The sequence below is a fragment of the Thecamonas trahens genome (assembly GCF_000142905.1).
Source record: "Thecamonas trahens ATCC 50062 unplaced genomic scaffold supercont1.22, whole genome shotgun sequence".
Classification (NCBI taxonomy): Eukaryota; order Apusomonadida; family Apusomonadidae; genus Thecamonas; species Thecamonas trahens.
In genome coordinates this window covers 109,150-128,090 of record NW_013657658.1, presented here as the reverse complement: position 1 = coordinate 128,090, position 18,941 = coordinate 109,150, and the positions used below count along the sequence as shown (strand labels likewise).

General features: G+C 63.6%; 8 protein-coding genes across 8 annotated transcripts in view; 6 read left to right on the top strand and 2 right to left on the bottom strand.

Moving 5' to 3' along the window:
- AMSG_05246 (cystathionine beta-synthase) overlaps positions 1-168 on the bottom strand; it is a gene marked incomplete at its 5' end in the record, with an annotated part of 1,941 nt that extends 1,773 nt beyond the window's left edge. The window contains one exon of the mRNA XM_013902511.1: positions 156-168. Within this exon, the coding sequence (XP_013757965.1) occupies positions 156-168 (13 nt within the window). The remainder of the gene's footprint in view (positions 1-155) is intronic.
- A 91-nt stretch (positions 169-259) lies between these two features.
- On the top strand, positions 260-1,799 carry AMSG_05245 (uncharacterized protein; the record flags this gene model as incomplete). The annotated part of the gene is made up of 1 exon (XM_013902510.1): positions 260-1,799. The coding sequence occupies one exon, from the start codon at positions 260-262 to the stop codon at positions 1,778-1,780; it is 1,521 nt and encodes a 506-aa protein (XP_013757964.1). The 3' UTR covers positions 1,781-1,799.
- Positions 1,800-1,954: 155 nt separating this feature from the next.
- On the top strand, positions 1,955-2,947 carry AMSG_05244 (proteasome subunit alpha type-2). The gene is made up of 2 exons (XM_013902509.1): positions 1,955-2,098; positions 2,314-2,947. Exons 1-2 carry the CDS (start codon positions 1,978-1,980, stop codon positions 2,901-2,903), a joined length of 711 nt encoding a protein of 236 aa, XP_013757963.1. The 5' UTR covers positions 1,955-1,977; the 3' UTR covers positions 2,904-2,947.
- Positions 2,948-3,444: 497 nt separating this feature from the next.
- On the top strand, positions 3,445-5,245 carry AMSG_05243 (uncharacterized protein; the record flags this gene model as incomplete). The annotated part of the gene is made up of 2 exons (XM_013902508.1): positions 3,445-4,107; positions 4,223-5,245. 2 exons carry the CDS (start codon positions 3,445-3,447, stop codon positions 5,243-5,245), a joined length of 1,686 nt encoding a protein of 561 aa, XP_013757962.1.
- Positions 5,246-5,273: 28 nt separating this feature from the next.
- Positions 5,274-7,529, bottom strand: AMSG_05242 (uncharacterized protein; the record flags this gene model as incomplete). The annotated part of the gene is made up of 1 exon (XM_013902507.1): positions 5,274-7,529. One exon carries the CDS (start codon positions 7,527-7,529, stop codon positions 5,274-5,276), a length of 2,256 nt encoding a protein of 751 aa, XP_013757961.1.
- Positions 7,530-7,702: 173 nt separating this feature from the next.
- AMSG_05241 (JmjC domain-containing protein) lies at positions 7,703-8,863 on the top strand (the record flags this gene model as incomplete). Its single annotated transcript, XM_013902506.1, has 1 exon — positions 7,703-8,863. One exon carries the CDS (start codon positions 7,703-7,705, stop codon positions 8,861-8,863), a length of 1,161 nt encoding a protein of 386 aa, XP_013757960.1.
- Positions 8,864-9,448: 585 nt separating this feature from the next.
- On the top strand, positions 9,449-13,317 carry AMSG_05240 (uncharacterized protein; the record flags this gene model as incomplete). Its single annotated transcript, XM_013902505.1, has 2 exons — positions 9,449-12,655; positions 12,883-13,317. 2 exons carry the CDS (start codon positions 9,449-9,451, stop codon positions 13,315-13,317), a joined length of 3,642 nt encoding a protein of 1,213 aa, XP_013757959.1.
- A 72-nt stretch (positions 13,318-13,389) lies between these two features.
- AMSG_11868 (uncharacterized protein) lies at positions 13,390-18,636 on the top strand (the record flags this gene model as incomplete). The annotated part of the gene is made up of 4 exons (XM_013902612.1): positions 13,390-13,832; positions 14,056-14,318; positions 14,886-17,697; positions 17,903-18,636. 4 exons carry the CDS (start codon positions 13,390-13,392, stop codon positions 18,558-18,560), a joined length of 4,176 nt encoding a protein of 1,391 aa, XP_013758066.1. The 3' UTR covers positions 18,561-18,636.
- Between the last annotated feature and the right edge of the window lie 305 nt (positions 18,637-18,941).

The window sequence follows — 18,941 nt, the reverse complement described above, 5'->3', positions numbered from 1 at the left end:
GGTAGGGGGGGGGGGAGGGGGGGGTAGGGGGGGGGGGAGGGGTGCGGACGAATCACAAGCCGACCTCGGCCGATGCGTGGAGCAGGAGATGCCGATGGAAGTGTGTGGCGTCTTGCCTTGGTGGTGGTGATCCCACACCTGCTTCCTATTCCAACTCCATCGCCGCATGCCATGCAGAGACCATGCCCAAGTATCGCGCCTCGCAGTCGAACCCCCAACTCGTCCATCTTCCCTCCATCCCCCTTACACTCCACCCCACATGTCGGCCTCATCCCGCCCACAAGGAAAGGGCAAGCGCGAGGCATCGCCCTCCCCCCCGGCAGATGGCGAGACGGGCAAAGCCGGAGAGAGTGCCCTGGAGGACGCCCGGAGGCGCAAGCGGCAGAAGCTCGCCGCCGGCTACGTGTTCAAGGTCGACGACCGCGGGATCGAGAAGCGGCCACAGCCGCGGCTGAAGGGCAAGACGGTCTCGTCCATGCCGCGCATGCTCGCAGAGACCGAGTACGAGAAGCTGCCCGGTGGCCTCCGCGGCGTTGTTCCATACTACTTTACCTACGTGGCCAACGCCCGGAAGCGCTGGCTCGGCCAGACCGTGGCCGGCCTGTTTGAGACCGAGTTTGTTGGCTCCTCGCCCGAGTACATCCGCAAAGCCTGCGCCGCCGGCCGACTGCGCATCCAGGACCAGATCATCTCGCCCGAGCTTGTCCTCCGCGACAACGACTGGATGACCCACGAGATGCACCGCCACGAGCCGCCCGTCCTCGACATCGAGCCCGAGGTTCTCGCCGAGACGGACGCCATCCTCGCCGTGAACAAGCCGTGCTCCATCCCGGTCCACCCCTGCGGCCGCTTCCGCCACAACACCGTGGTCTTCCTCCTCGGTCGTCGCAGCTACCTCTCGCTCTGGCCGCTCTACCGGCTAGATCGCGTCACCTCGGGCCTGCTCCTGTTTGGCAAGGACCAGAACGCCGGCCGCAAGTACTCGGAGGCCATCAAGGCCCGCCGCGTCTCCAAGACTTATCTGGCCCGGGTCGACGGCGAGTTTCCGCCGGGCGTCCTCCGTGTCGATGCCCGCCTCGACAAGCTCGACGGCCGCACTGGTCAGATGGGCGTGGTCGAGTCGGGCGGCAAGGAGGCGTCCACCATTTTCGAGCGCGTCTCAACCGCCGACGGCTCGTCGGTCATCCGCTGCAAGCCGCTGACAGGCCGCACACACCAGATCCGCCTCCACCTTCTTCACCTCGGCTTCCCCATCTCCAACGACCCGCTGTACAACGAGGCACACCGCGCTGCGCTCTCTGCGCGCGCAGAGGCCGAGCCCGAGTCGCTTGCCCGCTGCGGGCCCGTCGACCCCTCCTCGCCCAACTACGACGAGATCTGCGAGATGTGCAACGGCCAAGAAGTGTACAAAGACATTTCTGGCCACGCTCTCGAGCTCTGGCTCCACGCCCTCCGCTACGAGTTCTTCCCCGGCGAGGACCTTCCTCCAGACAACGACCTCGAGCAGCGTGTCTTCACCACGCCGCTTCCCTACTGGGCCGAGGACGACTTTGATGTCAATAACCACATCGTCACCACCATGCGCCGCAAGTACAGCGATGCTGTCGCTGCTGTCTCCACCCCGGCCGACGTCGCTGCCCAGCGCGCTGCCGCGATCGATGCTGCGATTGTCGCGGGCGCGAGCGGGCTCGAGGGCGCGGCGGGCGTGGCTGCCAAGGCGGTTGTGGGCAAGGATGCAGCGACGGTCGTGGGCGACGATGCACCACCTGCCGCCAGCTAAACTAGCTTGTACTAGCCGATTTGTGGAGAAGTTGAGCCTTTAGTCTCCATCAGTGCCATGTAGCCGGCTCGAGAAGGTCTCGGTCGGCTGGGGTGCCAGGCCGGCGAACAAAGCCGGCAGTGGGCGACGGGCGGCGAAGCGAGTCAAAAGACCGCCAGCCACCAGCAGGCGGCACCCGTCGCTACCACTAGACCACCATGTCCATGGGCACGCGGTACTCGTTCTCCCTCACGACCTTCTCGCCGTCGGGAAAGCTGCTCCAGATTGAGTATGCCCTCAACGCAGTCTCACAGGGTGCCACCACCATCGGTATTAAGGGTACGTAGCCTGCCCTCGCCCCGCCCGAGTGCGACCTGTGCAGGAGGCGACCCGACCTTGTCAGTCCCCTGCCCACCCCCACGCCCTGTCCTCCCCCTCCACACACGCCAGCCTCGAGCCTACCTTCCCTCCTTCCCTCCCCTCCTCCCCGCCTGTCTACCACTCATGAGCACACACACCCTCTCCTCCCCTCCTCCCCCCCCTCTCCCGTCCAGCCGCCAACGGAGTGGTCATTGCCACCGAGAAGAAGATGCCGTCGCTGCTGATCGAGGCCGAGTCGGTGGAAAAGGTGGCCATGCTCAACGAGGCGACGGGCGTGACATACGCCGGTATGGGCCCGGACTTTAAGGTCCTCCTCCGCAAGGGCCGCAAAGCGGCCCAGGCATACTACCGCACCTATCTCGAGGCGTCGCCGACCCAGGAGACCGTCCGCGAGCTCGCCTCGGTCATGCAGGAGTACACCCAGTCGGGCGGCGTTCGGCCGTTCGGCGTCTCGCTCCTGGTGGCAGGCTGCGACGAGACCGGCCCGCACCTGTTCCAGGTCGATCCGTCCGGCTCGTACTGGGCGTGGAAGGCGGCGGCCATCGGCAAGAACTACATCTCGGCCCGCAAGTTCCTCGAGAAGCGCTACACCGAGGATCTCGATCTCGAAGACGCTGTCCACACCGCCCTCCTCACCCTTAAGGACGGCTTTGACGGCGAGATGGACGAGACCAACATTGAGGTCGGCGTCGTCGATGTCGAGACCGGCAAGTTCCGCCTGCTGTCCGAGGACGTCATCCGCGAGCACCTCGGCAACCTGTAGCTTGCTGGTGGTGGTGGCGTTGATGTAAAAGAGTAGATCATGGAGCCGAGCCCGAGCCCATTGAGTTTGGCTTTCATGGTCGCCTGCTGGGCAAAGCCCTCTCCTTGCCTGCGTGGTGTGCTTGGCAGTCGTCTCAACCTGAACCTGCCTCTCGGGCACTACGGTGCTACGGTGCTCCACATCTCACTCACTCCTCAACACACACACACACACACACACACACACACACACACACACACACACGGTGTCGATGCCGCCAGTACTACATGGCAGGCGGAAAGTTGTGGCTGTAGCCGTTCTCGCGCTGCTTGCTGCCAGGCTGCTACTGGCCATCTGGCGTGGGGCAGGAGGTGGCGACGGCTCAGTCCGCGTGGCCCACGGCAGCCAGCGGCCACGCCACGACTGCCTCACCGGCCAGGTCTGGTGGAGCCCGGACGATGCGATGAGCGCCGCTGGCGGGTGTGTGTGTGGCAAGGCAGAACGTGAGGCAGGCAATGCTTTGCCTGCCACCCGTATCTCTGCACTCTGCGCCGCGCATCACATGGCCGCCTGCGAGCTGGCGTCGGCGGAGGCGTGGCGGGAGGCGACGGGCGGGCATGGCGTTCTGGCACCGCTGGGACGCGCCGCACGAGACGCGCCCGAGTACCACGCCGAGCAAATCGACCGACTCGGCGTCTTTGTTCGGTGCATCGCGCCAGCGCTGGTATCAGACAAAGGGCCGCGTCCGCGGGGCGCGGCGCCGGTGAGGTGCGCCTGTCTGCGACGGTGTGGCGCGCTGCTGCGCTCGCTCTCGCGGCTCGAGGCGGCCGAGTTTTGGCGGATGCACCAGTATCGCGACGGTCACAGACCCATCCGGTGTGTAGAGATAAGCGACGCTGAGGTGGCATTGGGCGTGGCACTCACCCGCCCTGCCGAGCTCCGGCTGCGGCGAATCGGCGCACTCCGGCGTGAGTCTGGCGAGCTGTACCTCATCGATGAGGACGAGGACAGCGTGCCGCTCTTTGCTCCGATTGACCGTTGCGCTTCGCTGGGCTACTGCTCCGGGCAGGGCTGGTGTGTGTACGACGACGAGGAGTCGGACGCAGTGTCGTGCCTGTGCTTTGGCGGCGTGACTGGAAGCCACTGCCAGCAGGGCAACCGTGGGGCCGACTCGGCATGTCTCAACATGTGCTCCGGCCATGGGACGTGCATGCGCGGATACTGCGTGTGCGCTGGAGGGTGCGGGGGCTTGACTGCTCGGAGCCGGAGGCGATGGCGGGCGGTGATGGGACGAAATGTGCGCAGAGTGCACACGTCCTCTCGCTCCCGCAGAGCCTCAGCTTCGGATGGCACGCGACAGCAAGCGGGCTGAGCGTGGACTTTGGCGACACGGAGTGTTTAGGTTTGCGGAGGAGGTGCTAGCGGCAGGCGAATGCCTGGTCAGATCGGCGCGAGATGCCGATGTGCTTGTTGTCCCGTTTGGCGCCGGGCGGATGTGGTCGCGCGAGCCGGTAGTGGCGCTGCTCGAGGCCGCGCGAGTGGCTAAGAGCGGCAAGACATTGGTGTGGCTCCCGCTCATGGATGACGGCGGGATTGGGGCATACTTTGATGAGAATGACGAGGTTCTCGCGCGAGCGCGTGCGCTGGACTCTGTCTTTCTCGCGTACCACGGGCTGATGAGCGGACATGTCACCCGTGCGGCGCGCGGCGAGTTTGTGGGCGGAGTTGACATTGTCCTCCCGCCGCATCATCCATTTGTTGCCGACTACGCGCGAAAGCCCTCGCTGGGCTTTGATCCGCACCGGCGACCGCGGCTGTTCTTTGCCGGAACCGTGGCTAAGTCGTCGGTGTGGCCGGTGGCGGACGGAAACGGGCGGCTGGCTGCGGTGGAGATGGCAGATGCGGCAAGGCGCGACGACTTTGTGGTTGTGGACGGCTACGTCGACTCTGTGGAGGCGAGCACGTTTGCAGCGCAGTTCAACCTCGCGCCGCTGGGGCAGATTGGCGGATGGGGCATCCGTGGGGCGTTTGGCCTCGCAGCTGGCACCCCGCTTGTTGTGGTAGACGTCGGGTGCCGACAAATGCTGGACGAGCTGTGGGCTTGGTCGGCCTTTGCACTCCACTTGGAGCCAAGCAATGCTACAGGCATACCGGATGCAATAGACAGCGTGGACGACGAACAGCTTGCGCAGATGCGGGCAGCAGCAGGATGCACCCGCGGAGTACTCGCCCTCGATGGCTTGGTCGAGTCATCGCACTCGCTCTGGCTGCATGTGCTGGCTACGCTGGTGGCGCGAAAGCTCGGGCTCCAGCCACAACATCCGTGCCAGCTTGACGTGCTCAGCCTTGTGGGGCTGCCATAGCGGAGTGTCCCCTACCTTCAATCTTCCTCTACAGCAGCGGCGGCAACGCGGCGCCGTCGTCTCCTTCTTTTGACTGGAGCGACGACGACCGCGGCGGGAGCGACGGCATGGTGCCGCTGCCGGCCGCCCTGGCCGACGAGGTCCGGGCCGGCGGCGGGCGGTAATCCGGACTGGGCAGACAGTATCCGAATGGGATGAGGCCACGCGCCTTGGCCCGCGAGCTATCGGGCACGGCGAGAGCCTCGACCTTGCAGAAAAGCCACTCTGGTGGCTGCTTGCCTGCGACCTTGAGGATGTCTCCCGGCGAAGCCGCGAGCTCGGTGTCAAACTGTGAGTTGAAAGGAGCGGTGACCCGGACGTAGTCGCCCTTGCTGAGGGCATCGTACGCAGCGGCCCGGTCGGCCACGCGCTGATCCTCGATGGCAGCATAGTCTGGGTCGAGCTGAGCGGCGACGAGGTCCGGATCCTCGTTTGGGCCGAGGAGTCGCAGGTAGTCTGCAGGCACAAGGCCGATGGTGGCGGTGGCCGGGAGCTTGCACAAAAGCCATCCAGGCGCCTCGTCAAGGTTTTCGGCGAGGACTTGGACCACACCGGCAAAAGGAACTGTGAGCTCGGTGGCGAGCTCAGCATCAAAGTGGAAGAGGACAATCGCAAACTGGGGCTGGCCGCCCGCGGAACAGATGAGGTGCGCGCGCGGGACGAGCCCTCGCTGGCTCCCGTCGAGCCTCTCGCAGGCCACCATTTCGCCGTCAACGTCCATGAGGTCAACGAGGCTGTCGGCCGCGAGTGCTGCAGGTGGAATGACCACAAACGACTCGCCGAGACGTGCTGAGAGCTCATTGTCGAGCATGGCGTTAAAGGCGAGGGTGCAGAGTGCGTGCGGTGGGGCAATGACTTCGGCCAGCTCCGCATCGTCCTCACCTCCTGTGTCGGGCTTGCTCGCGGGATCGGCCTCGGGGCTGGCGGTGACGCCGGGATCGGCCTCTGACGACGAGTCTGAGAGGTGCGAGGAGGCAATAGAGAAGCGCGAGCCAGCCTTGGCGGTGAGCATGTGGGCCGGGACAGGCGAGGCCATGTCGGCGAGGGCTGCTCCGGCCTCGCCGCGCTGCATGGCGAGGAGCGCAGCCTTGAGCTGCTCGATCTCGGCCGCCTGGGCTGCGATGGTTGCCTGCTGCTCATGCAGGCGCGAGGTGAGCTCCTTGGCAGAGACTACCTTGTTGGCGGTCGGGGTGTTGCGGATCTTGGCGGAGCGGTCGCCAAAGCGGAGGGTGGAGAGAGTCTCTGTGGCGTTGTACGCTGCGGACGAACAGCAGATGATGAGCGTAGTGAGCGAGTTACCGCCAAAGCAAGCGGAGAGAAGGCGAGTGAGCTTGGAATCACGATAGGGGACGTGACGCTTGCCGCCTTTGCCGCCCTTCCGAGCCGAAGAGGAGAGGGCAGCAATGACGTTGCCGAGGGCGAGGAGCGACTTGTTGATGGTCTTGGCCTCTTGCAGCTGCAGGCCGGCGACCTCGGTCTTGGAGACCTTTTCCGAGCCGGCGAGATCGACCAGATACAGGCCCGAAGATGTTGTGCTCGCATCGTGGGCGTTGTGCAGCGTGAGATTGAGGATGAAGACCGCGTGCGAGCGCGAGGACTGGGCGTTCTGCTTGTGGGCGGCAACAGAGCGACGAGAGTTGCCCTCATCCATGAGGCTCATAATATCGTCAATGGCAGCCACGCTGCGGCTTGTTGCGCCATCCGGCACGACCACGCCGGTGGTGCCGGTAACAAGGCGCAGGCCGGCCTTTGGAGCCGATTCGCGCGGAGCGAGCAGATCGTGGACGACCTCGCGGTAAATCTCAATGTACGAGGCCGAGAGCGTGGCGGTGGTCCCATCCGGCAGGGCGTCGGCGGCAGAGCGGTCAAAGACCTCCGCCAGGAGGCGCGGAATGATGCCGGCGGCGTCAGGAGCGGCAGGCGCGCCCCACATGGTGTGGGTCTTGCCTGCGCCGGTCTGGCCGTAGGCGACGACGGCGACGTTGACGCCGGAGAAAAGCGGATCCAGCAGCGGTGCACCCACAGAGTCATACACGCCAGCCTGCGAGGTGTGCGGCGGGAAGACGCGTGCAAAGGAGAAGCTTTGAGTCCGCTTGCCGATGGCCAGCTCGGCCGACGAGTCGGAGGGGAAGTCGACGCACACCGCCCCGTCGTGGGCGGTCTCGTCGGCATTGACCGGGCGGAACCGCGCCACGACACGGATGCCTCCCTGGCCTGGAGTCTTCCGGCCTGGTGTTGCAGCCATGGGCGGGGAGGGGGGAGAGGGGGCGGAGTGAGGTGTGGTCGTTGACGAGGGCGGTGGAGCTGGGGTGGTTGGGCTTGGGCTGGGCTACACTCGACTCGAGCTTGTGGCGGTCGGGACGGGGAACGGGCCGTGGCAGCAGACCAGGGCGGGGCAAGTGCTGGGTGAGAGTGACCATGGCCATGGCGGAACGACCGATAGTTGTGGCTGGTGGCTCGTCGTCGCGCATGGATGAGGGCTGGGGCATGATGGGCTCGGACAGCGGCGGGTCGGGCTCGGGCTCTGGGCGCTTCCCGAACGTGCGGTACTCGGCGTCGTTCTCATCGTCTGGTGGAGATGAAGATGGATCGGGAAGCGGATCGTTGTCATCGTCGGATTCAGAGTGGTGGCTGCCGGCCGATGCACCCGAGGCAGCGGTGCGGGCCATGGGAGTGCGGCGGGCGATCGAGAAGGCGGCAGCAAACCACCACAGCCGCCGGCGAGGCGCGGCCTCGCCACCGCCGCCGATGGATGCTGACGACGCCCGCTCGGTGCTTCCGTGTAGGCTTGGGGCCGAGGTGGTGCGAGTGGATTGGAAAGAGGCGAGCGGGCGGGAAGCGCTGGCAGAGCTCATCGCAAGCGAGACGCCGTGTGTGGTGGTCGGAGCGGAGGCGACGCTGCCGATGGGGTGGGACGCGGCGCGGTGGAAGGCCGAGTATGGCGAGACGACGGTGCCGCTTAACGCGACGCTCCGGGATCGAGTCGACATGCCGCTGGGGTGGTACCTTGATCTTGTGGCGGAACAGACGGAGGATGTCGGGCTCTACCTCCGCAACTTGCATCTCTGCCGATGGTTCCCCGCAGCGGCGGCGGAGACTCAGACGCCGCCAGCGCCGATGGGCAGCAATCGCATGGACGAGCTGAGAGATGTTGTGCCTCAGTGGTGGCTCTCGTGGGCAGAGCTCTTCATCTCGGGGTGCGGGACTCGGACGCCGCTGTTCCACGTCGACGTCTGCGCTACCCATGCGTGGTCGGGCCAGATCCAGGGCCACAAGCGGTTCTTTGTGGCGCCGCCGTCGTCGACAAGCGCGGTGTACCCGATCAAGGACCAGCCGCTCGTGTCGCGGATCAGCAAGCCAGACAGGGCGTCGCTGGGCACGTTTCCGGAGTTTGCCAGTGCCGAACTCTCGGTGGTTGACCTCGCGCCTGGTCAGCTCCTGTACATTCCACCCGGCTGGTGGCACACAGCTGTAGCTGTCGGCGTCGGGCCTTGTATCACGCTCGGCGGTAACTTTGTCAATGACTCGAACTATGAGCGCGTGGCAGCGGCGGCGGCGGCGCGGTCGGTGACGACGTGAGCAGGGTCCCCCCAGAGCCCCCCCCCCTCCAGAACAACCCATAAGTGGAGAGCGTCCTTTTTCGGGGGAAGATGCTTGAGGGATGGACGTCCGCCGCGACGACAACCGTACGCCTTTTGCTCCCGCCCTTACTGCCCATCGCGTCGTTGCATATGCAGCTTTTTTTGGCACCGACAAGTTCGGCGAAGAGCAAGGCTTCATAGGGCAACCAATACACACCCATACACACGCACAAACACACTCTCTCTCCCTCTCTCTACTGAAGGCTGCAACCCTATGTGGGCGCCATGCATTTCACAAACCATACTCTGCACAAACTGGTGAGGTCTACGCCAACCATGATCGTCTCCAATTGGTTTCGTAGGCGTTGCCAGGCATCTGGCAAACGTCTACCGGGAGAGCACAGGGCTCTGTCTGCAGCTCCAACGCAAGCACCCCTCTCACCAGGTCGTCCACCACCACCACCACCACCACTACCACCGCCACCACCCCTCCTCCCTCTCGCCTGTGTTCACAGAGGCACTGACCTAGCCTGGGTGGGACCTGTCCTCGACCCCGCTTGCTCGCTCGCTGTGCCTGCAGAAAATGGCTAAGCGAGGAAAATCCGCATCGAAGGGCAAGGAGACGAGCCTCAACCATGAGCCTGACGTAGGGCCGAGCAACAACACCGGTGACAACAGATCAGACTCGCTCCCGCCGCTCTACGATGTGTTTCTCTGCCACGGATCGTTCACCAAGGCCTGGTGCCTGGCGTTGTACGACATGCTGAGCGAGCGCAACATCAAGACCTTTGTCGACAACGTGTCGCTCATCGGCGACTGTGTCGAGGGTCCCAAGGACTTGGTAGCAAAGGTCCTCCGGTCGCGCGTCGTCGTTGTCATTGTCTCCAAGTACCTGTTTGTCTCTAATTGGGCCATCGCCGAGGCGGAAGCCGTGCCGAGGGAGAAAATCGACGCCAAGCTTGTGCCTGTCTTTGGCCTCGATCCGGTCATGACGTACGACCAGCTGGGGAAATGGAACAGAGCTCACGTCGCCAATGATCCCATCCAATCGCATCCGCTCATCAAATACATGTCCGACCATGCATTCCCGGACGCTGTCGACAATGCGGTCTACAAAAAGGCTCGCGAGATCTGGACCGATGTCCTCAAGTCGGAAGAGAAGCTCCAGCAACGGGTCGCGGTAGCCAGACGTCTCAAATCCCGCGGCCTCTTTCTGTGTGAGCTCAACAAGACCAGCGTACAAGAGATTTTGAAGAAACTGCGCGATGCGGTGGTGATGGCAGTCGAGAAAAGCCGTGCCGAGTCGGTGGTAGCGTCGCACAAATCGTACGCCCTCGATCTGCTGTCAGTCCCACCGCTGCCGTCGTTCTTCCTTCCACTTCCGTCTCTCCATGACGAGCTTGCCAACAAGCTCTGCACTCCTTGTGGCCCCAACACAACTTCTGTTGTCCACCTCACCGGCATCCGCGGATCAGGCCGGACCGTCGCCGCCGCGGCCGCCTGCCATACAGCCGCCGTCTCTGGTCGGTTTGTGCCCATTCTGTGGATCGACGCCGACTGGACGAGTGACGACGCTGTCGTCGCCAGCCTCAATCTGGTCATCGAGGCGCTGGGTGGAGACGCCGTCCCGCACCTCAAACTCTGCTACCAAGAGCTCACCAAACTGCTGGCAGGCATTACTGACACCCGGATTCTTCTTGTCGTCGACGACGTGGCACACTCCGACTCGCGCTATGCGGCCGCCCTGTGCGACGCCATCAGCCCGCCCCACAAGCTCCTACTTGTGTCGTGCAACACGCGTGGCATCCGCACTGACGACTTTAGCTGCTGCACAACGTTGGAGCCCAAACTCGCTGTCGAACTGTTCATGGCCTCGTTTGACCGGAGCGCATACCTGGGCACGGCCCCGGACAACTCGTTCTTTGACGTCCTGATCGAGCACTGTGGCGGCCATCCCGGTGCGCTCGTCGCGCTCGCCACCGCCATCGGCAACGCCGACGATTTGAACGATGCGCTTGCAACAGCTGAGCGCGCGTTTGTGGGTGACTCGTCCATCGATGCTATTGAGTACGCACTCAGTACACTCGTCGAGTCCATGCAAGGCTCGGGCCGAGAGGTGTATGCCTCGCTGGCAGCCTTTCCGCTCCATCCGCCTCGCATTGCCTCGTCGGGGCTCACCATTCTGGCCAGGATGCTTGGCTTTACTCGCACTCGCCTCAACCGCGTCCTCACCGAGCTTGCCCACGCCAACCTCCTTTCAGTCTCGCGCACCTTGCACGGCTCGGTGGACACGATCACGCTCAACGCCTTTCAGCACAAGGCCGTGGCTCAACTTGCGACGGTGAAGGGCGTTGATCTGGAGCAGATCTACCTTGCTCTCGCCGCCGGTGGCGACGCCGCGCCAAAGAGCGTCGACGATGTCAAGGATGCCGTCGTGAACAACGCCGCGAACTCCAAGAGCCCAGGTGCAGACCTCATCAACCTCGCACACGGCAGCATGATCACCGCGCTCGACGTTGTCTTCTCATGGGCGTGGTTCTCTGCCGCCTTTGCATCCAACCGCACCGAGCTCATGCATGGCCTCGTGCAGCTGCAGTCGCTCCTTGTCAACAAGCCAAACGCTGCTGCCGAGCTGAATCGCTTACTTGTCGCCTCGCGCTCCGTTCCGCCCGACATTATTATCGCTGCGCCGGACCTTGCTGCGGAGCTCGCTGTCTACCTTGCTGAGCCCTGCGAGCTGCCTTTCGTCAGCGAGTCGCCTTGCATCGCAAGACTCATGCTCGGCGCGCGGGAGACAGTACAGTCTCGCGCTGTCCCGCTAGAGCCGCTCTACCACGGTCTGCTCGACTGCATCCAGTTCGAGAATGGCAAGAACAGGTACCTGCGGCATGTCGTGCAGATTGATGACAACCTGCTCATCGCGGCTGTGGCCGACAGGCTGTGGATACTGAAGCGAGACCATTCTACTTGGGCTATGACGCCCGGCGTGCCACTCCTGACCACTTCGGTCATCTCCAGCCTTCAAGTCCTCGGCAGGCATGGTCCCGACGGCATGCCCTGGCTGCTAGCCGTACACGTCGACAAGACTCTGGCCATCTGCCTCGATCCTTCTGCCGCCTCTGCCGACCAAGCCTGTATCGCTCTTCCAGATCACAATATGGCAGGCAAGAGTATCAAGTCAGTTGTTTGCGTCCCGCCGGAGCTCCCTGCCACAGATAACTGCCTGCCGTACATTGTGGCCTGCTTTCCGGGCAAAAAGGTGGTCATCTGGGGCCCATCGGGCAACTCGCCATGCGCTGCCACCCAGCACTCTGGCTACAACTCGCCAAAGGTGCAAACCTTCGACCGGGCGCCGGCTGTGACTCTGTTCCCGGGTGGTTTCGTCGTGAGCTATGGCAACGCGATGTCTATCTGGTTGCCGCCGTTTGAGTCCGCACACAACCTCAAGACCAACCAACCTGAGATCGCGGGCGCGCTGGTTGTGCCCGAGACCGGCGCCTTAGTCTCCTGGTCGACCAAGCTACTCGTTTGGCGTCACAACATGTCTGGCAGCTTTGACAACTCAGTCGAGCTCTGGGATGCGCCAACCAAGATTGTCGGGGTACGTGTGCTCTCGGCGGCTCCGCTTGAAGTCATGGCCTGGACGAAGACTGATCTGGTTGTTTGCGGCAGAGATGCAACCAAGCTTGCTTTCTCGGTCGGCAACGGTGAGAAAATCAGCTTCGTCGAGGCGATTGGCACGGCGGATGCGCCGGTTGTGGTCTACGCCAGCGCGCGCTTGCTCTACAAGGTAGAACTGGCGGAAGACGGCACCAGGTGTTTCATGCAGTACTGCTCCCAAGAGCATATCCTTGGCTTGTTGCGCTTGGATGATGGCACACTCGCGACATGGGGGAAGGACAACTGCCTGCGGCTGTGGAACGAGTCCGCGTTTGTCACCCCCATTGAGCAGCTACCTCCGTGCGATTGGTTCCGGGGTCTTTTTTGGCCACGCGCACCGCGCCAGGACATACTCAGCAGTCACCCGTTGCCATCTCGTGGACCAAGACTGTGGTCATCGTGTGGACAAGCCATCGCCGCAAGGACGGGAGCCTCGGCTTTACCAAGGAGGCAGAGTATACCCCGGACATGCCCGCTGGCTGCGAGATCTCCACTGTCTCCATGTCGCCCGATGGACGGACGATCAAGCCGAATTACAAGCCGCGCAAGAAGACCAAGTTTGCCCATGTCGAGTGGGACATATCCGCCCTCGGCGTGGATCCAATCGAGGCTTGCAGCAGGTTGAAGTGGCGCAAGCACGTCAAAGCTAATCAAGTGTTGCTTCACGGCAAGAAGTACCGCGAGTCGTGCAACCACGTCACCGTCGATGGCTGGATCTGCACCGCTCTTATCAGCTCGAGCCGGCCCCCTATCCTCGCCACTATCCGCCGCGCAAACGACGATTCGCCCTAAACACCTCCCCGCCCCGACGCAGTTCTTATACTGCTGTATTTGGTCCCCCACCACACCCACTCCCCGCTCGGCATGGCCGCTGGCCCCGCACCCATCCGTGCCCGCATCGGTTTGGGGTCCGAGCCCGTACCACTCCCGGACCTTAGCATTGCCACTGCATCCGTCCGCGACCTGTTCGCCGCACTTCAGCCACTTGGCATCTCCGACATTCGCTGCGTCGTCGCTTCGGGTCACAGCCTCACCGCCGATGTCGACGGCGACGAACCGCTCGCGGCCTACGTGGCGCCGGGCGGCGTGATCGCGGTGGTGCGCGTGCTGGGCACTGGTCCCCGGGCAAAGCATCTCATCCCACGAGGCTTCCTTCCACGAAACGACTCGCCGCTGGCTGCAAACGACATCGCCGCCGACAGCATCGGCTACGATCTGGTCGTCTCGGGCTACGCCCGTGGCTACGTCCCGAGCCTCGAGCACCGGTCTCTCGAGCGCCTGCTGCGAGCCACGCTGACCACCTGCGGGTATGCGGACGAGGTAAAGGAGCTGGAGGCATAGATGAAGAGCTTCGATGTTGATGGCGATGCAGAGGCCCTGGGCGCACACATCCGATTTCCTCTTCCGCAGGCCCACCTCCGTAATGGCCGCAGATACATGGTCGAGCTAGCTCGGCCAGTGGCAGGACGAGGGCTGCAGATGGTACTTTAGCGTTGGTGAGCATACACCGCTCTTGCTGGCCGCCGACAGCCCACCGACGGCCACGGCTTCTTCCCGCGGCATCATCGCTATCTTCCATCTGCAACTCTCTGCACCTGTCGACGAAGACGTGCTTCGCGCCGGCCTGGCCGTGCTCGTCAACGCCCAAACCGTGGACGAGCCACAGATCGAGATCGAGTGGAAAGGCGACGAGCTTGCTGTTGTGAGGATCGATCTGGAGATGATGTCCGAGTCTGCTGGCCCCATCATGGTTGTCCTCAAGGCCGATGCCGCCGCCCTCCACACTGCCCACGGTGGGGCACTACGCCTCGACCTTTTTCGCCTGCGCCATTCCGCCTTTGCTCACAAACGGCCCATCACCACTGGAATGAGTTTCTCTCCCATCGCGTAAACTTGCCTTGACCCACGCAATCAGCCCCAAACGATCCTAACCCCGCTTCTTCATGCCTCCCATCATCGCACCTGTGCCTTTTCCCCAGCATGTCGGGTAATGTTTACTATGTCACCGCTACTAGATTGGTTGATCATCTTTTCTGGCCCCCCAACCCCGCACCAGCACCTTCTACACCGCGTATCTCCGTGCACCCCCCTCTTCCCACTCTTTTTCCACGCATCCCATTCGCCTACTCGACCTCTTCCCCACCTTTGTGCTATCAACTCAATCGAAGCCCCCCCCCCCATATCACCACCATCATCGTTATCATCATCATGCCAGTCCGAATTGAGTCTGCCACAGATCAGCTTTGTTCAGCCATGGGTGGTCACTCCACGCCAACCGCCACCCAACTGACTTCCCTCTCTTTCTCTCTCTCTTTCTCTCTCTCTCCCCCCATCGCATCTGGGCATGGCGACACGGAGAGACCGGTCGCTGTCGTCGGCGCCACTCCCACCACACATGCATAAGACGCGTGGACGTTCGTCGACAATGTCTGCTGCTGCTGGTGCGAGCTCGGCCTCCTCGCGGGCTCCTCATGTTCCGTCCGCACGCGAGCTTGCGGCGAGGTCACGGACGGAGTCGGGCTCCACGCCTGACGCCGCCGATCCCCTGCCGCCACTGCCACCCATGCTGAAGACCGGACAAGCGACCAAGACGATCAAGGTTCGGCGGAGGGTGAAGACTCGCAAGAAGAAGCCGTCCAAGGCCAGGGCCAAGACCAAGGGCAAGACGACGGCGACAGCGGCGACGGTGGCGGCAGCGGCGGCGGCAACGACCAAGCCGGGGCCGTCGCAAGCAGCTACGACGCTGCAGCGTATTGTTGCGCGGATTCAGGCGTCCAAGCTGTCGTCGTCGGACAGGCCGGTGACCATGCGCGACATTGTCCGTGCGCACATCATGTCAAAGCGGACGGGAGCGAGCCCGAGCTCCAGCGAGGTGCATGTCGTGCGGCCGGTGACGCCGCCAACGCCGCTCACGCCATCAGGCTCGGCCCCGGCGAGGAAGCACCGCAAGGACTCAAAGGGAAGTGCGATGTGGGGCATGGTGCGAAGTGCGGTCAAGGCGCGGAATGAGACACCGCCGATGCCCGCCAACCACGCCAAGGCCAAGGACCGGATGCACCGTGGCCTGTACATTGTCTCGCACGATTTTGTGAGCTCGTCGCCATACACGCTCTCTGTGGCCTGCCAGGACGTGCTTGTGGCGCTCTCCAAGCCGTCGGACGGGTGGATGTTTGTCCGCAACGTGACTGCCGAGTCCAAGTCTGCGGCCGGCTTTGTCCCGCGGGCATACTGCGTCCCGCTCTCGTATCCCGTGCCTCGGTTTGCGGCGCTTCCGCCGGTCGTCCCATCGGAAGAGTCGCTGCAGGCGCTCGTGCTCGAGTCGTCGCGCGGTGATGTGGAGTTTGAGGCTGGTGACAAAGGCAGCGAGTCGGGCGCCAAGCTCGCGTACTGGCACGATCCGTTCACGGACGACCACATCCAGTACTCAATCTCGGCCATATCGCTGGAAGCACTTGTGCGCAAGCTTGTGGCACCGTCTGTGACCAATCTCGATCTGTTGCACATTACGCTCCTCACGCACACCAACTTTGTGCCGACGCTCGAGCTGCTCACGCTCTTTACCGAGTACTGGTACGCGACGCCGGACATGACCCTATACTCTGGCATCCGGACGTTCAAGGAAGTGCACCAGCCTGCGGCGCGGTACAACATCCTTGCGATTCTCACACAGTGGCTCCTCGACTACTTTGAGGACTTTGCGTTTGGGGCCGAGGTGGCGAGCCAGTTTCAGGCCTTCCTCACGCGGGCGCTCAAGGTGACCAAGGAGTACGACACGCGGGCCGGGCTCCACGCGCTGTCCAAGCTGTACGAGTCGCGGGTGGCAAGGTATCCGTCGGAGCGGATGGCTAACTTTGAGGCCGGGCCGCTCCGGCGTCGGGCCGGCGGGGAGGATGCGCTCGATGACGGAGACGGTGACGGCGACGGCGACGAGGCGGCGGCCGAGCCGATCGGCTCACCGCCGACACCAATGATGCCACCTTCGCAACGGATCACTCGGTTCTCACCGGATGGAGTCCATCCACTGGAGGTAGCGCGACAGGTGACACGGGCCGACTTTGCCATCTTTTGCAAGGTCCGGCGGTCCGAGCTCCTCAAGCAGGCGTGGTGCCGGGAAGGTGCCAGCGAGCGCGCGCCGGCGGTTCTCGAGCTCATCGAATCGTTCAACAGGCTTGGAGCACTCCTCGCGACGCTTATTCTTGTGGAGCCGACGACAGAGAAGCGAGCGCAGGTCATCTGCTTCTTTATCGATGTGGCGGTCCACTGCCTCAACCTGCAAAACTTCAACGCGCTTATGGGCATTCTCTCTGGCCTGCAGTCTGCAGCCATCTCGCGGCTCAAGTACTCGTTTGAGCGACTTCCGGAGGCGTACGTGGATAAGCTCGAGTCGCTCAACGAGGTGATGTCGATGAGCCACAACTATGCGACGTACCGCAAGACGGTGGTGTCGGCGGAGGCGCCGGCCATCCCGTACCTTGGGGTGGCGCTTCAGGACCTGACGTTTATCGATGACGGCAACGAGTCGCGGGTCGGGCACGCGCGGCTGATCAACTTTGAGAAGGAGAGGATGAACGCCGAGGCGATCGACTCGCTGCTGCGGCTCCGCAAGAACAACTACAAGCTGGCCAAGGTGGACGGAGTGGAGGAGTGGCTCGAGTCGGCGATCACGTGGGACGAGAAGCAGCAGTATGCTGTCTCGAAGCAGCTCGAGCCGCGAGCGATGGAGCCGCCGGCGCCGTCTGAGCGCAAACGCATCACGTACGCATCACACGTGGTGCCGCTCAAGGACTCGCAGCTGAAGAATGTGCTTGTCATCCAGCTCATTGGGGCGCGCGAGCTGCCGGCGATGGACTCGAATGGCAAGGCCGACCCGTTTGCGACGGTCATTGTCAACGCCGAGGAGGTCCACAAGACCAAGGTGTGCAAGAAGACGTTGACGCCGGCGTGGCGGGAGACCGCGGTGGTTGCCGGCCCTTTTTCGGCCGACTGCATTCTCAAAGTCATTGTCAAGGACTGGGACCGGTTCTCATCGCCGGACTACATCGGCGAAGTCGACCTGCTTGTGGCCGACATTCCGCTCGAGGGCGTGACGCACGAGTACGAGCTCATCGACCGCTTCTCGTCGGGAACGGCAAGGGTGGGGCGGATCACCATGGCGCTCCATTTCCGGCCGTCGTAGGTGGATGTAGTGAAGGCAATGTCGGTAACAGATGACAGAAAGAGAGAGAGAGAGAGAGTGTGTGTGTGTGTGTTTGTGTGCGAGTTGCTGCTGGCGGCTCGCGCTCGCGACTCGGCGCCGTCGTTCACCGGCCGGCCATCCATCCTGGGCCTCGGCCGGGGTGTGGAGAGAGGCGAGACACGCGACTCGGTTGGGCTACAGAGGCATGGCAGCAGCAATGAGCACGAGCTCTGGCAAGGCTGTGGTGCCAGGCGAGGTGGTGGGCGAGGACGGGAGCGGGAAGCGGCCCGGGCGCGGAGTGTATGCCCACGGCGGCAAGCTGCTGGCGGCGGTGGTGGGCGTGGTGGGCGAGAGCGACGACGGCGAGGTGTGGGTGACGTCTGCCCGGGCAACCGCAGGCCTTGTCCCGCGGATCGGCTCGCTGGTCACTGGGCGAGTGCTCAAGGTGACACCCCGTATGGCGCGGCTCGAGCTGCTCTGTCTCGATGGCAAGGCTCTGCCCGAGGGCGCATCGTTCTCGGGCGTCATCCGGGCCCAGGACGTGCGGGCGACCATGGTCGACTCAGTGGAGATGTACAAGGCCTTCCGGCCGGGCGACATTGTGGTCGCCGCGGTGCTCTCGCTCGGCGACAAGCGCTCGTATCAGCTCACGACCGCGCGCAACGAGCTTGGCGTCGTCTTTGCCCGCTCGGTCGTCGGGGCAGCCATGGTGCCCATCTCCTGGGAGGAGATGCAGTGCCCCAAGACCAACATGGTTGAGTTCCGCAAGGTCGCAAAGGTCGACGATGTTGAGACGAGCGAGACAAAGGCCGAGGCTGAGGCGGCCGCGGCGCCCGTGCTGATGGACGATTCGGCATAGTGCTCGTTTAACCCCCCTACTACTTGCGCCGTCTCTGCTGGCGGGCGAGATCGAGGGTGGATTGTAAACATGGGTGTAGTTTGCGTGGTGGCAAGGGTTTAGACTCGGGATCGGCAGGGGGGCAGTTGGACGCTCAACTGTAAGCATCGCTCACCTGGTCAAAGTCAAGCGTGCGCATCGGCCCCCGGGTGAGGTCGGCCCGAGTGAGGTCGGCCCGAGCAGCGTCGCCAGCCGGCGAGACGGCAGCAGCCTCGAGCATGGCGCGGAGAAGTGTAGAGTTGACGCCAGGTACCGGCGAGTCGCGGCGACGCAGCGGCGATGGCGTGGCCCGCACCGCAGTAGTGCTTGCGACCGAGACCGAAACCGGGACAGGGAGCGGTG